General features: G+C 39.3%; 1 protein-coding gene across 5 annotated transcripts in view; it reads right to left on the reverse strand.

Moving 5' to 3' along the window:
• Positions 1-333: 333 nt before the first annotated feature.
• Positions 334-13,447, reverse strand: part of LOC138620064 (glutamate receptor 3) — an 84,821-nt gene continuing 71,707 nt past the window's right edge. The window contains exons 13-16 of one of the 5 annotated variants that reach the window (XM_069696992.1): positions 10,227-10,474; positions 6,337-6,451; positions 4,661-4,908; positions 334-2,174 (exon numbers count right to left, since the gene is read on the reverse strand). In XM_069696992.1, coding sequence (XP_069553093.1) covers positions 4,663-4,908; positions 6,337-6,451; positions 10,227-10,474 — 609 coding nt within the window. In that variant the 3' untranslated portion in view covers positions 334-2,174; positions 4,661-4,662. Of the gene's footprint in view, positions 2,175-4,660; positions 6,452-9,331; positions 9,447-10,226; positions 10,475-13,447 lie in introns of those variants that run through there. The other 4 variants (XM_069696991.1, XM_069696994.1, XM_069696993.1 and 1 more) reach the window with 4 other exon arrangements.

The raw sequence follows: 13,447 nt of genomic DNA on the forward strand, positions 1-13,447 counted from the left end.
CTGTCAATGGAACCCTCAATCAGTGGATGCAAGGCAGGAGAGCGAGAGTGAAGCAGATGGTGCTTTACTATTGATCCAAAACATGCACACACTTCCTCTGACTAACGGCTCAATATTGGACTATTGTAGGAAAAAAACTCCTCTCTGTATATTTGTCTGCAGAGGGCTGCACAGGCTACTGATACTCCCCCATGCTGGAGTTAAAGTATGCCGTGTGTGTTTAACCTGAGCTGAGCTGTGCTCCTGTAATCCCCGCAGGCCACAGAATCATCCACGCTCAACGTAGGCAGCTTCAAAAAAATTGTGTGAAAGGACATGAACACAGACACAGGACCCTTTCTGTACATTTTATTTACAAAATGTATTAAAATTCTCTGTACAGCGCCTCACTAATGAGGTTCAGCAAATTATGCATGCATCTTTTGCTCTTTTGTACCCACTACTATGCCTGGCGATTTTAGTTTTTGCAGAAGGTGAGACGTACAAAAAAGAAAAAAGGTGAAACTGATTTACAAAAGAATTACCAGGGCTGGATTTCTAATATTAACCTTAGTCTGTTTTGTGAGTAGCGGAGCTCGTCAAGCATCACTGATTTCACATGCATTTTCCTAGAAAAAAAACAAAAAACAGAAAAAGGGAAAACCAATATTTCATCATGTAATATAAATAGTTCTCATTTATCTAAATTTACACATCTCTCCCAACTTTCTCTTTATTTTTCTTCACATTATCAGTTTTTTCAATTTTTTTTTATATAAAACTATCTGCCCATAGTTTCAGGTGATTAGATAAGTATCTTCCTAAATCCTATGGAATCACAGTCTTTTTGAAAGAAAAGAAATTATTACAGCAATATGGAAATGTGCTAAGCTTCAGGACTCTCCCTGGTATGATCTTGTATAAATCTATTTTTCGTTGTAGTCATATACTTTTGATTTTACTAAGTGAAGTCACCAAACACTGTAATGCTCATTAAAGGAAATCAAATTAAAAGCAAACCACAGCTCATTGTAAAATGTGCAATTGTTAAAGAAAATGGAAAGGTAATCCAAAATACTACAGTTTAAAAGCCATTACTGTTATCCTTAAATTGGATTGCAGTTCATTTACAATTGAATTACCCTTTTTGTTTGGTTTTACTTTGATGTACAGGAGACTTGAATGAGCCCAGACTTCTAGGGAAAGACTGTTCAGAACGACAAACCTTAGCGAGTCAGCACTCCTTTGATATTTTACAAACTGTAAATCCCAAACAGATTTTCTTTACTCAGGCATGAATACGTTGCTTTACACACTCGTCGTCATACAAAACACACTCTTGGCAGTATTGGAAGTGCGAATTATGACCTGGTTGTGTAGTGCGTAAAAGCCCACACCAGATCATCTTCTCATCTTCATGAGTCCCGTCAAACTTTCAGAAGACAGTGGCAGCAGCACCAGAGTTTAAAGTACAAACACACATCATTGTTTTGGGCTGAATGGCATTTCACTCCAATAAGATCAATCCATCTTTTAAAACAAGTACAAGGTCACGAGGAGTGACTTACAGTAGTATAAAAGCTATTGTCTAATTACCAGTGTCTTACAGTGCACTGCGTAGATCTAATAAAATACTTTGAACACATATAACCAGTGAAAATCTGGCAGCAGAAGGATGAAGAGTAATCCGATCATATTGATTACAAGAAACCAATTAGACACTTGTCATGTAAGATTCGTTGTCTTTCTGGCACTTCATTATGTGCTTAGGGTTGCAAATGATGGCTTTAGTTCTCTCATTCATGTTAAATGTATGTATTTATGTATGTGTGTACATATATATGTATATATGTATGTATATACTTATATACATACATATATATATGTATATACATATATATATATATATCACACTTTTTCTCACTGCACCATTCTTTTGTTTTGTATGAGTTTCAAGCAAAAAGCAATATCATTGTGAATGAGTTGCATTGATTGGACTCTGAGTTCCATAAGGCACTGAGAGGAGGGAACCACATCGGCTCTCTTCCCATGACCAGTCCAGTCGTGTCGTCATTGCAGATTATCGTGCCGAGTCCACCCGAGAGGATTTGGCGTGAAGCTCAATCCCCGTGATCCTGTGCCTTTCATAGATGTTCAGTCACAGTTGTAAGGGAAAATGGAAATGTTTCCTAAACCTGTCAACATACAGAGCAGAAGCAAACATGAGAAGAGTTGAGGTTTACATTTACAAATTTACAGCTACACAACTCATGCTGGAAATATGTGACTGCGAATTCAAAACTTCCATTTCAAAATGAATACAAATCAGTGAATGTGGGGATTTTCTTCATCTGACCTCGAAATGTATTTACTTTTTTTTATAGCCTGTAAAGCTTGGTTTGAAAACCTTTCCAAGTCACTCAACAGTATCAAATATTTTAGCTACAAAAGCTCAAGTTCGTGAAAGTAGGAGGAAAAAAAACCCACAATTTATCATTATTAATTTGAAGTAAACTGATATGCTTCATCAGGTCAGTGGATGTGGTTTGATCATTTTGATTGACATTGCGGGTAATAAAGAAAAACATTCCCCCGAACTGTCATCAGATTTGAACTATTTTAACATGCGTGACATCACTTTTTTCCAACCAAGTCCTGCCCACTTCAAACCAGTTGCAAGAGAAAAAAAAAACACAGAAGTCTCCCTTGTAAATACTGTCTGCGTCAGTGGATCCCATCACTCAAAGTAAGAAGCTAATTAAGAAAATATATTATGAGGGTGTTTAAAATAGGTTGACATGTCATGCTTTGTGTTTAATGAGAACACGCATTCAATCAGTCTAATCAAACACAAAACGAACATGTAATTGTGTACTTCTCAGCGCATACTCCCCTTTGTTCAGTGAAATTCTGTAGAACTGCTGTGCAGTTATTTTGCGATTTCCCTCTGGCTTTTAGTGATATTTTCCAGCGAGCTTTCGCTGCAAGTGTTTATTTAATTTTTTCTGGAGAAACTTAAATAGAGATTGTACCGATGAAAACTACTGTGTTCTGAGGATTATCTCTGATGATATGGTCTCCTTTTCTGGTAAGAAAGGATTTTGTGGAAGTTTTAAATAGCTGCACATTATTTATTTCTATTTTTGCAATCGGTTGCATGACCGTGTGCAAATAGGCAGGGGTCGCTCGAAGTGAATGAACCCACAGAGAACTTTCATATGACTCCGGATGCCTTAAACTTCGTGGAGCATTTTAACATCTTTCAGCTCGGTTCATTTGGATTTATGAGCTGCAACTTTCTTGTCGGTTTATTCAACAAGCTTTCAACCAAGCATGCTGACGTTTTCAGCAAGAATAGCTTCCTGAAATGATTTCAATACACCCTAGTTTCCAGCAAAGCAAGTTAGCAGCCATATTTGTGTGTGAAAACTGTTGATGGAGGCCAAAAATGAGCAAAAAGAAGTTTGAATTTTGGGCTTGCATTCATCAAGCCACAAAAGCTATCCAAATAAATGATTATGTTCCAATGTTGTGTTTACATCATGCTTTGTTGCATATGTAGGTGCCCAAAAATGATTAAATCAGTATTGTTTTAAATGCAATTGCTTCAATGCTATGAACACCACAAATTACATCCCATTTTTCTTAATTGTTTTGAGAAGGAGGCTGAAATCTAAGAGGTAGATATCTTAAAACCTTGGCAAGTAAAACAAAAACCATCTTGAAGTGAGTAGGAAAATGGTTTTTTTTTTTTAATAATTTGGTAAAAAAGACTATAAATGTCAAATTTGCTATCCCGTATTCATACATTTTTAAGTGATATACGGTTGTAGTTAGAAGTTTACATAAACTCATTTACATGAATGTCACCACAATATTTAGCTTTCAATGATTTCTTAGAACTGTTCCTTTTCTGGGGCAGAATGAGTGTACAACGTGCATCTGTAATAGACAAAAACTAAGAAACTAAGTCATGGACTGAGAGGCTGCCATCCAAGAAAGAAGCCCATGCTCCAACACAGATGCCTTCAAACACAACTCAAGTTTGCAGCTGACCACATGGCCAAAGAAATATTTTTTTGGGAGACAAATTTTACGTTCAGATGAGACAAAGATTGACTTGCTTGGTTCAAATTACCAAAGATATGTTGGGAGGAGTACAGGTGAGACATTAAACCCTAAGATCCTTATACTAATTTGTAAGTATGGTGTAGCATCATGCTCTGGGACTATTTTGCTGCCGGTGGAATTGGTTCATTGCCCCAAATGGACTTAAGACGCCTGGACACCGACAAAGCTGGCTGTGAAATGGATCACGCAGGCTAATGTTGAATTTTTTTCAATGGCCTTTCCAAAGTCCTGATCTCAACTCATTTGAAAATATGTGGACTGTGCCCAAAAGTGGGTTCAGTGCCAGGAAACCAACAAATGAGTTTGAATTCTATCAATTCTGCCAAGAAGAACGTCAAATGTCCAACACGAATTCAACCAGAAGCTTGTCGATGGCTACCAAAGGCGTCTGGTCAAGAAGCAACTTGCTCAGGGACATTTATCCAAATATTAAGCTGTACGTATAATTTTGACCCCGTGTTGATTTAAAAGAAAAAAAGATTTCTTGTGCACCAAATTCTTCTATCGCAGTCCACAGGGACCCTGTGGACGGCTGGGCGAGGCAACGTACCTCTAGATCTTAACGCTCTCGGTTCCATATACGTTGTAGCCTTCTCTGTATGTGGCAAAGTTCTGGGTGTTGGTCGGGGGAGTCGGCTTAAAATTCTGGGCATTCTTGGCCAATTTCAGCCGTTTGGTTTCTTGTCGTGATTTATAACAGAACTCTATCAGAGCCACCATCATGGCCAGCCCCAGCCCTCCGACCAGAATATAGAAGACACCAGCCACATTGCTTAGGCTGAGAGCACTTGTCTTGTCCTGGGGGAAAGTGAAGAACATAGTTAAGAGTTTTGCAGTGGAGCAAGGGCAGCAGAACAAAATGCAGCATGTATCCTTCAAACTGAGCCTTACATAGTCTTGTCCTGACTCAACAGTAATACTGATTTAGTAGAAAATTATCCTGCTCTGTCTTACTGATGCTACCAAAGGAAGATTATAGATACTAACAGCTACACGCAACAAAAATTAAACGTGTAATGAGGTGCTTAGCCTAAAATTTCAACTGAACTGATTGTCCTGTCACAAATATTGATAAGGAACTTCAGACTGCCATAGTCAAACCATTCTCCACTAAGGAGAAAGAAGCCAACTACTCTTATCTGCTGGTGAATGTAGAGCTTTCCCTGTCCTGCGCTACATGTATGTTAAAATGGCTTCTGCTCTTGACCATGTAAGGAAGCTGGTCAGTATCGCATAGGTCAACAACTCTGAAAATCCCTGTCTTTACCATCTTCTTAGCGACATGTACGTATAACTTTCATGGCAACATTGTCATACAGTACAGTCAAATTCATTGTAGATGAATGATAGCTCGATTAAAGTTAAAAAAACAAAAAAATCCACTAAATGTCAAACCATTTTGCTGCTGCTTACCTACCAAATATATTCATAAAAAAATGTGTTCATGAGAGTTTTACTATTTGCAGTTTAACCCTATGAGCATGGGGAACCTATCTTCTGAGGCCTTGGCTGTATCTCAGAGGGTTAAATAGTGGGTTTATTACATTCCTCAACTTCTTATAATGTGCAAACAAAGCCTCTAACCTCATCTCAAAGCAGCCACAAGATTTAGAGGACACCCTACGGTGCTCTCGCCGCTTAAAAAAGTCGAATTTGCGTAAATCACCACAATAAGAGGCTTTGCTTGTTCATCACACCACAGGAGGCCAAGGAATCTAATAGACACATCTCGATGCAAACTAGTAACAACACAAATAAATCAAATTTTCATTAACAGTTTGGTAAATAGAAACAGCAGCATAATGGTCAAAGTGTCATGAATGTCAAGAATGAAAATGAGCAAAAATAGCATTTATCAACAATTGTTAACTGATGTGATTCAATTAAAATAGTATGTCTGAAAGGCACTTTGGCAATTTCCCCCAAAGTATTATCATTACGGTTTTCACAAAAAAGAGTTTCTACATTTTATATTGCTTAAAAAAGTTTGTTTTTTTATAGTATAAAAGAAAAAAAGAATTTGGGGAAGCAGTGCCTCGGGTTAAAGCCACATATAAACTGTTACAGCCTGTGGCAGAAAAACTGAAATACTAAGAAAAAAAGAAAAGTTGTATGTAGCAAATAAACAAAATGCATACTATAGATGTCAGAGAAGTCTTGTCTTGCATATGAACAGTACGTCAAAATGCAATTTGGAATCAGTACAAAAGACCTGCAGCGACTGACCTTACTTCCAGAGTCCTTGGTTCCACATTCACCCTTATCGTACCACCATTTGTTTTTCAGCTTGTCTAAGATGCCTTGTTCACTGAGTTTCAATACTGCAAGGTTTACAGGAGTTCTTCACGTGGGAAATAACATAAATAACATTATATTATGTTATTTTATGTTATTCAACTTTTAAACTACTACATACTTTACAAAGCGATAAAGCAGGGCACCTGGCTATGTCAACATCACAAAGAGCAGGCATTCTACCTATTACCTTCATAACCCCTAGTCTAAAGCCAGGACCTACCCATATCGCTTTGAGTAATCGGCAGACGCTGTTGACAGGACGACAAGCAGGTACCGAAAGTACAATCTGCAAGTCTATGAATATCCAAAAGCACCATGGTACATTGGTTTAGGGTGGGTGGGTGGGTGGGGGGTGGGGTGGGGGTGGAGGGGGGCAGGTAGTCTCAGAGGCTTTCTGTACAGCAAATAACAAGTTGATTCCAACAGGAGCTTTGTCTTAACAAACAACAACAAAAAAATATCTACGTAATAGACATTGCCTTGCCATGCACAGTGTGTGTTTAACCCTCTGATTGGCTAATGCTACTGTCACTACACTGACAACAGTCAATTCTGCAGGTATTACAACCAATTACAGATTCAAGTAACTGTGCCCAAAAGTGAAAGCTTAATTAATTCTTATGTGTTCTATCCCAACACATCACTAAGAAAACCTTATCTTCCAATTACACCAGATTAGTGTCAGATGAATGTGTCCCAACTAAAACTGCACAGAGCTGCAGGCTCAACAGTATCAGTGGAATAATTCATCTCATATTTGCCTGTAGCTGCATAATTTAAGTTTTGACACAGATGTTTCTTGCTGTTTGATATCTCTAGAAGTTGTATTTTGACATATACATTTGTATGTCAACAGGAAGTAGCATAATGTTCCATTGCACTAAATTACTTCAGGAAAAAAAAATAAGTGCAGAGCTAGATAACGATCACATTTTGAAGGCGTAATATACGTCTGTATTTATAACAGTGGGTCATTTGTGGTTTAGGTTATTCTTTCTGTGAAAGTGAAAAGCAAATTGGAGGCAAAGAAAAATAGTGCATTGATAAATGAGCGACCTGACTACTCCCTGGGAGTCATGTCCCCTCAGGGGATCCATGCAACACATAATGCACTGAGAGAAGATTACACCACTGCATATCCCTCATAGCCAATCTGGAGAAACAGACTGTGAAGACCAGACCATTGTCTCGGCTTGGAGAGACATTGATTAACAATGCAATTACCCTGTAACATGCTCTGTGTCTGAAACTCAATCTAGGTAGCAGTGTGTTGCGCCTCAAGTCAAGAAAGAGTGGTGTGTTAACGGTGTGCGAGCGGATGTGCATGCAGCTGTGTGCATGATTATGTGCATCTCCTGATGTCTGTTGGAAGCCGTAGTTGGGAGCAGGTCTGGGCCAAGCGATCCACTGTTTGGAACACAGTGCTCCAGGCCGCTTTATTCCACCTAATCTGGGCCTTTCCCTGAGTCCCGGAGAGCCAAAACAAGCCAGGAAACAGACAGGACAGGACAGTACATACCTCTGCATGATAATGGATCGATGGCAGCACAAGAGACAGATGCTTTCAAATGCTCTGAGTGGCACAGGGAGGCTTCCTGAGCTCGGTGATTACAGAACATAGCAGTGTTAGCAATACATTGAAAAACACTTCAAAAATCCTTTTTGACACTGAAACTGAGGCTACACATTATTTGATATGTGCCTCATGTTGCTTCTTGTGTTGGTGCTATTTTGAAAAGGAATAGCTGCTGCTTGACGGTTCATCGTTTTCCACATCAATCCATGACAAATGATATTATGAATATGCAATCACACAGTCTGCAGTCCATGGGACCTTGCAGCTTGTCTGCAGTCTAGCCAATTACCTGACACCATCACTTGTCATTAAATTGACCTGCATTGTAAAGAATATCATGCCGCTGCCTTTTGTGTAATTTTGTGAAAATAGCCCAATGCTTCATGGCACATAATCTTAGTAACACTAAATTGTCACTTTGCACCATTAGCTGCCATAATGGAAAAATCATTCATCATTTAACCACAGAAAAGGATGGAGATCTGATGGGAAAGAGGGTCACAGCTGGGATATTAAGATAGGAAGTGCATGAGGTGGAATAAAACCACAGGTGGTTTATCGGATCAACCATTAAAAAAAACAAAAAAACTTCAGTCTTTTATTTAATTAGACTTCTCACGTTTGCCTGCAATGCTTAGTCCCCTCAAGACGCCGCTGTTCCCCTTGCTTCCCTGTCGGCCTCGGCTGAGCAGCCATTTTTACTATTAAGTAGAATTGGCTTTCAAGCTCAAAGGTTCTGGGCCAGTGTCACGGATGTGAAGCAGCAGTGCAGTGAACTACTGCAGAGCCATATTTGACTGGATTAGCAAACCTCACCTACATGGAGGTGTGAAGGTTTTCACCTCTTCCGAAGTCTCTTCTTGAATTGCATCTGCGTGAATTCATCAGCTGGTTTCCCTCAAACTATCAAAGCTACCTGGATAAAGCCTAAATATCTGGGACTATGGTGATCTGCCCTGCACATGTGTAAGGGTGAATAAACAAAGCTCAACCTTTCACAACTGCAGGGCAGCCACATTCATCTGTATTCTTTATTTTGGAGAATTTCCAGTCACTCCTGTCAAACACACAAAACTCCTAATTCTTCTTTGTACTCTTTTTATATCTTCAAACATTACAGTCAACTTCTACAAATACTATTTTTCTGTTGGTTAAGCAAGAGCTCCATGGTTTGATCTGCGCTGTTAAACCTTCTGGTGAGACTATCAGTAAATTTGGTGATCTGCCTTGGAGGCAGCAGCCGGTTGGTCGGGGTGAACAGTTGCTTTGGTTATGGTTGGGTTGGTGTAACAGCCTTGCCGATTACTCTGCACTATGGTACCCGATTGTGGTGACATCGAGGCTGACCTTGGAGTCACCTCCCCCGCTGCCGCACTCTCCCTTGTCGTACCACCATTTGTTTTTCAATTTGTCCAAGAGGCCTTGCTCATTCAGTTTTAAAACTGCCAGGTTAACAGCATTTCTTGAAACGATAAAACATAACTTGTAAGAAAATGCACAGGTCCGTGAGAAATCTAATGCAAAGTAATAATTGTACTAAGCATCATAAGAATAGATGGTAGTGACACTACCACTGTCAAAGCAGGGGCTTATGCACAGACGACTATCTGTTGGTCAGAATGGTCTAGGAAAGGACAAATTGTTTAAGAATTTCAGGAATATGGAGAGATAAGAAAGGCTCATATAAGGTAGAGACAGTGTTAAATCTTGGAAAAGGTGGCATGAAGGGTTACGTAGTTTAGAACTGAAGTGTGCGGGATGGGGACACTTGTCATTGAGAAGAAAAGTAACAACAACAAACATCATGCAATTAACATTCGTCACAAGTGACAGCGCAGCTTTTAAGGGCTAAATTGAAAAACCATTGAACTGTTAAATTAAAAGTGACAACACAACAGTCAGGTAGGACAGCACGTGGGACAGAAGGAGAGATCGAAGGAGAGAGAAAAGCAACAGTAGAGAGACATAAATATGAAATGACTGTTAGCTTTAGCCTTATTATCTGGATTGGATTTCTCCACTATAGAATAGCAACTCTTCATACATATATAAAAGTATAGAAAAAACATTGATCATCATTAATTAACCTTTGTATCCAAGTGCATTGAAAGGCATACTACCGTTACCTCTGTGTCCATAGAAAAAAAAACAAGAAAAAGAGAAGAGAATGACAACAGGGGGACATCAGGGTAGGTGGAATACTATAACAACATGGGGGATATTGTTATATTATTCCACCCACCTTAATGCTGAGCCTTTGGGCGTCGCCACACCGTAGCCTTTCGAGTCGAGGTTCCCTCCCACTTTCATGGTGTCGCACGGCTTCCGCTGCTCGATGTACTCGTTCATGGTGGACTCGAGGAGAAAGGCGAACTTGCCCTTTGACTTTCGTACCCGGGCTACGCCATCGGGCGTAGTCTTAACAAACACTGAGGGTTCAGCCGATTTCATGTATGACCACATCTTCTCATACACTGCTATTTTGGATCGCTGTGCAGAGAAGAAAAGGAGAGAAGTAGTTCAGAAATCAAAAAAATCATACGGGCGTAATGGATTTTGGAGGATTTTTGTGCTTAATGATCACATGATTTAAATTGGCATCATGAAGTATTTATAGACATCTAGGAAAGAGGCTGTACGATATCTTTAAATACTTCCGGAAATATAGCTGACAGACTTTTACAAGATCATGAAGTACAAGAATTTACAAAATCCATTTCTCTTCATGAGCTTAAATGTACACTCTTCAAATATTAACTGAAAGTGAATGAAGATCACATATCACCTACAGTAAAACGTGTCATGGAAATTGGGTTTTAGTAGAAAATCCAGCATTTGTGGACCACTTATGCATACATTTCTTAATATAATTCAACTTTTGAGACCGTGAATTGCAGGTAATGATCATTTTACTTGAAAAACTCGTAAAGGCTTTGAATCAGTTTGTTGAAATATTCAGCCCCAGTGAACTGAGACTTATTTTATCGTCCTAATTTAACTTGTAGTAGTTATTACACTCATTCATTTGAACAACACTGTTAATGAAATATCCGAGCTGTGACTTGAAGGCGATGTGCAGAAGAAGCAGGAGAAGTGAACAACAAGGCAACCCATCACAAAGTGACAAAAATGAGCGTTTTCCCAGCGCCTGGGGTCTGGCTTAGCGAGCCTGTAAAAGCTGGGGGAGTCGGGCGCTATCTATAATAAGCATCAATTAAATTATTCAATGCTGCTGGATTTATTTTGGCATCGGCATTTCACACATTCTGGTGTGATCCCGGTCCAAGCAGGGATGAACCATAGTTCCAGATTACCCCTATGTGTACAGAAGACTGGATCCCACATTAAAAATATAGTTCCTTTAAGTAAAGGCTACAAATAGGCAATAAAGGGGTTTGTGTTGAGTAGAGGAGTCCAATTTGGACCTTCTTCGTTTTGGCCTCATAATTACATTAGCCTATGTCATATCTACAAAGAATGATGGTATTCTCTCCCTCTCCTGCTGATGCTCATGTGCTGTTGGTTTGTCACTGACTTTGGGCTGCCCGTCAAGATAAAAGATCGCGGCAGTGACACACTGACAAGCGAACATTTTACAATAAATACACAGATTATAGACTGGTCTTATTCTGAAATTTTCTTTTATATTTAAATAAGAAATATATGCAAAATTCCCTCTATCCGGATAAATGTTTCCGTCCCTTCATAGAAAGCAATTTGGGCGCTTCTGGTATATAGAATATCGATACAGCTGTTGATACACCAGTATTCTTCCCGGTGCCTTTTTTTTTTCAACTCATATGGCACCAAGTCATTAATTTAGCAATTGTCAATGAATTGTATTAATCCAATTTATTCAACTGGACTAAGGGCCTACAGGCAGAGTGGTAAAGCTAATGTTAGCACACTAACATGCTCACCATGACAATGCTAACATGCTGTGGTTTAGCAGGTGTAACGTATCATTTTCACCATCTTGGAATGTCAGAAACCAAAATATTGGACAAAATTAAAGTCTGATCTGATGAAGGCACTTTTTAGCCACACTATTGTTAAATAGCTAGAGTGGCTAAAATTCTAAGTATTTGCTGCTTCCAGCTTCTCAGATGTTTGCATGGTTTGTTGGACCAAAACTGTAATGGTTGTTTCACTATAATTTTATATTTTATAGACTGAACGTGCTTTATTGAAAAAAAACAAGAACAAATAATTGTTACCTGAACCGCTTGTTAAAAGGTTAAGATAATCTTATGTAAAGCTCTTTATTTAAAATTGAAGATAATGTCCACTTGAATCACAACACATACTGAGCTCTGTGGCTTTCTGAGTCCAAACATACTGATCAAACACATACAGAACAAACACATCACTGCTTTGAATTGGTAAAGCCCCCCCAACGAGATCATATCTGTCTCAAATGCATTTCTATTAATAAACAAAAGCATTAACCTTGAACTAACTAAAGTGCTTTACTGGCTTTATGTAATCATGTACAATTTGTTTGTAGGCATCTGTCACAGTACATCAGGCCAAGGACGAGATGAGACCGCAACATATAACACAAATTAAAAAGTCTGCATGATGAATGTTCCCCGCTCAGATGGAAAAGACTTGTAGTTGGGGTGATAGCCACTCTATTTTAATGCAAATACCACCAACTGGGAGGAAGGGGGGTTCCAAGTTAGATGCGATGTTTTTGCCGACAGTCGTGTTCAGTGTGTTTCAGTTTGCATGTGTCAGACATCATAAAAAGGACATGAGTTTGGAGGACATTTCCCCAAAGACACAAGGCTCATCAGCTGAGCAGAGGGAAATCTCCAGATGCTTCCTCAAATGAAGAGAAAAGAATGGATCTGGGCATTGATTACTGACAACAGAGTGTGCTGCCTCAGTGCTTTATGAAGTCAATTCGTCAATATCAGAGCAGGGCTGAAGTGCGATCAAAACCCAATTAGGTCGATTCCACGGCTACTACAGTCAACCGGCGAGAAGCTTACAGCAGACACAGAGATAGAAAACAAGATACAGTCAGCAAGCCCAGCAGGGAAAGGGAGATATTTGATTATTGACTGCTGGCACACAGAAACACACACACACACACACACACACACACACACACACACACACACACACACACACACACACACACACACACACACACACACACACACACACACACACACACACACATACAGTACAACCGTATGAACACACCATTGAAAGTCTATTCTCATCTCCTGTAAAATGTAGCCATTCACATTGCGGTCTACGGTGATCATATAAAATTCAATTAGGAAATAATGACTGCGGAGTCCATCATCAATGAACAGACAATTTGTTGAGCAATTAAATACAGCCATAAATACAGCTTTATACATGTGGTGGTCCTTCACACCATATAATGACCCTGTTAGGACATAACGCTGAATTCAAAATTAGCTCCCTACCAATTAACAAGGAGTG

The sequence above is a fragment of the Brachyistius frenatus genome, unplaced genomic scaffold (genome assembly GCF_029030835.1).
Source record: "Brachyistius frenatus isolate BFR_SWC_R1_liver_20210118 unplaced genomic scaffold, ASM2903083v1 Contig_22, whole genome shotgun sequence".
Lineage (NCBI taxonomy): Eukaryota > Metazoa > Chordata > Actinopteri > Embiotocidae > Brachyistius > Brachyistius frenatus.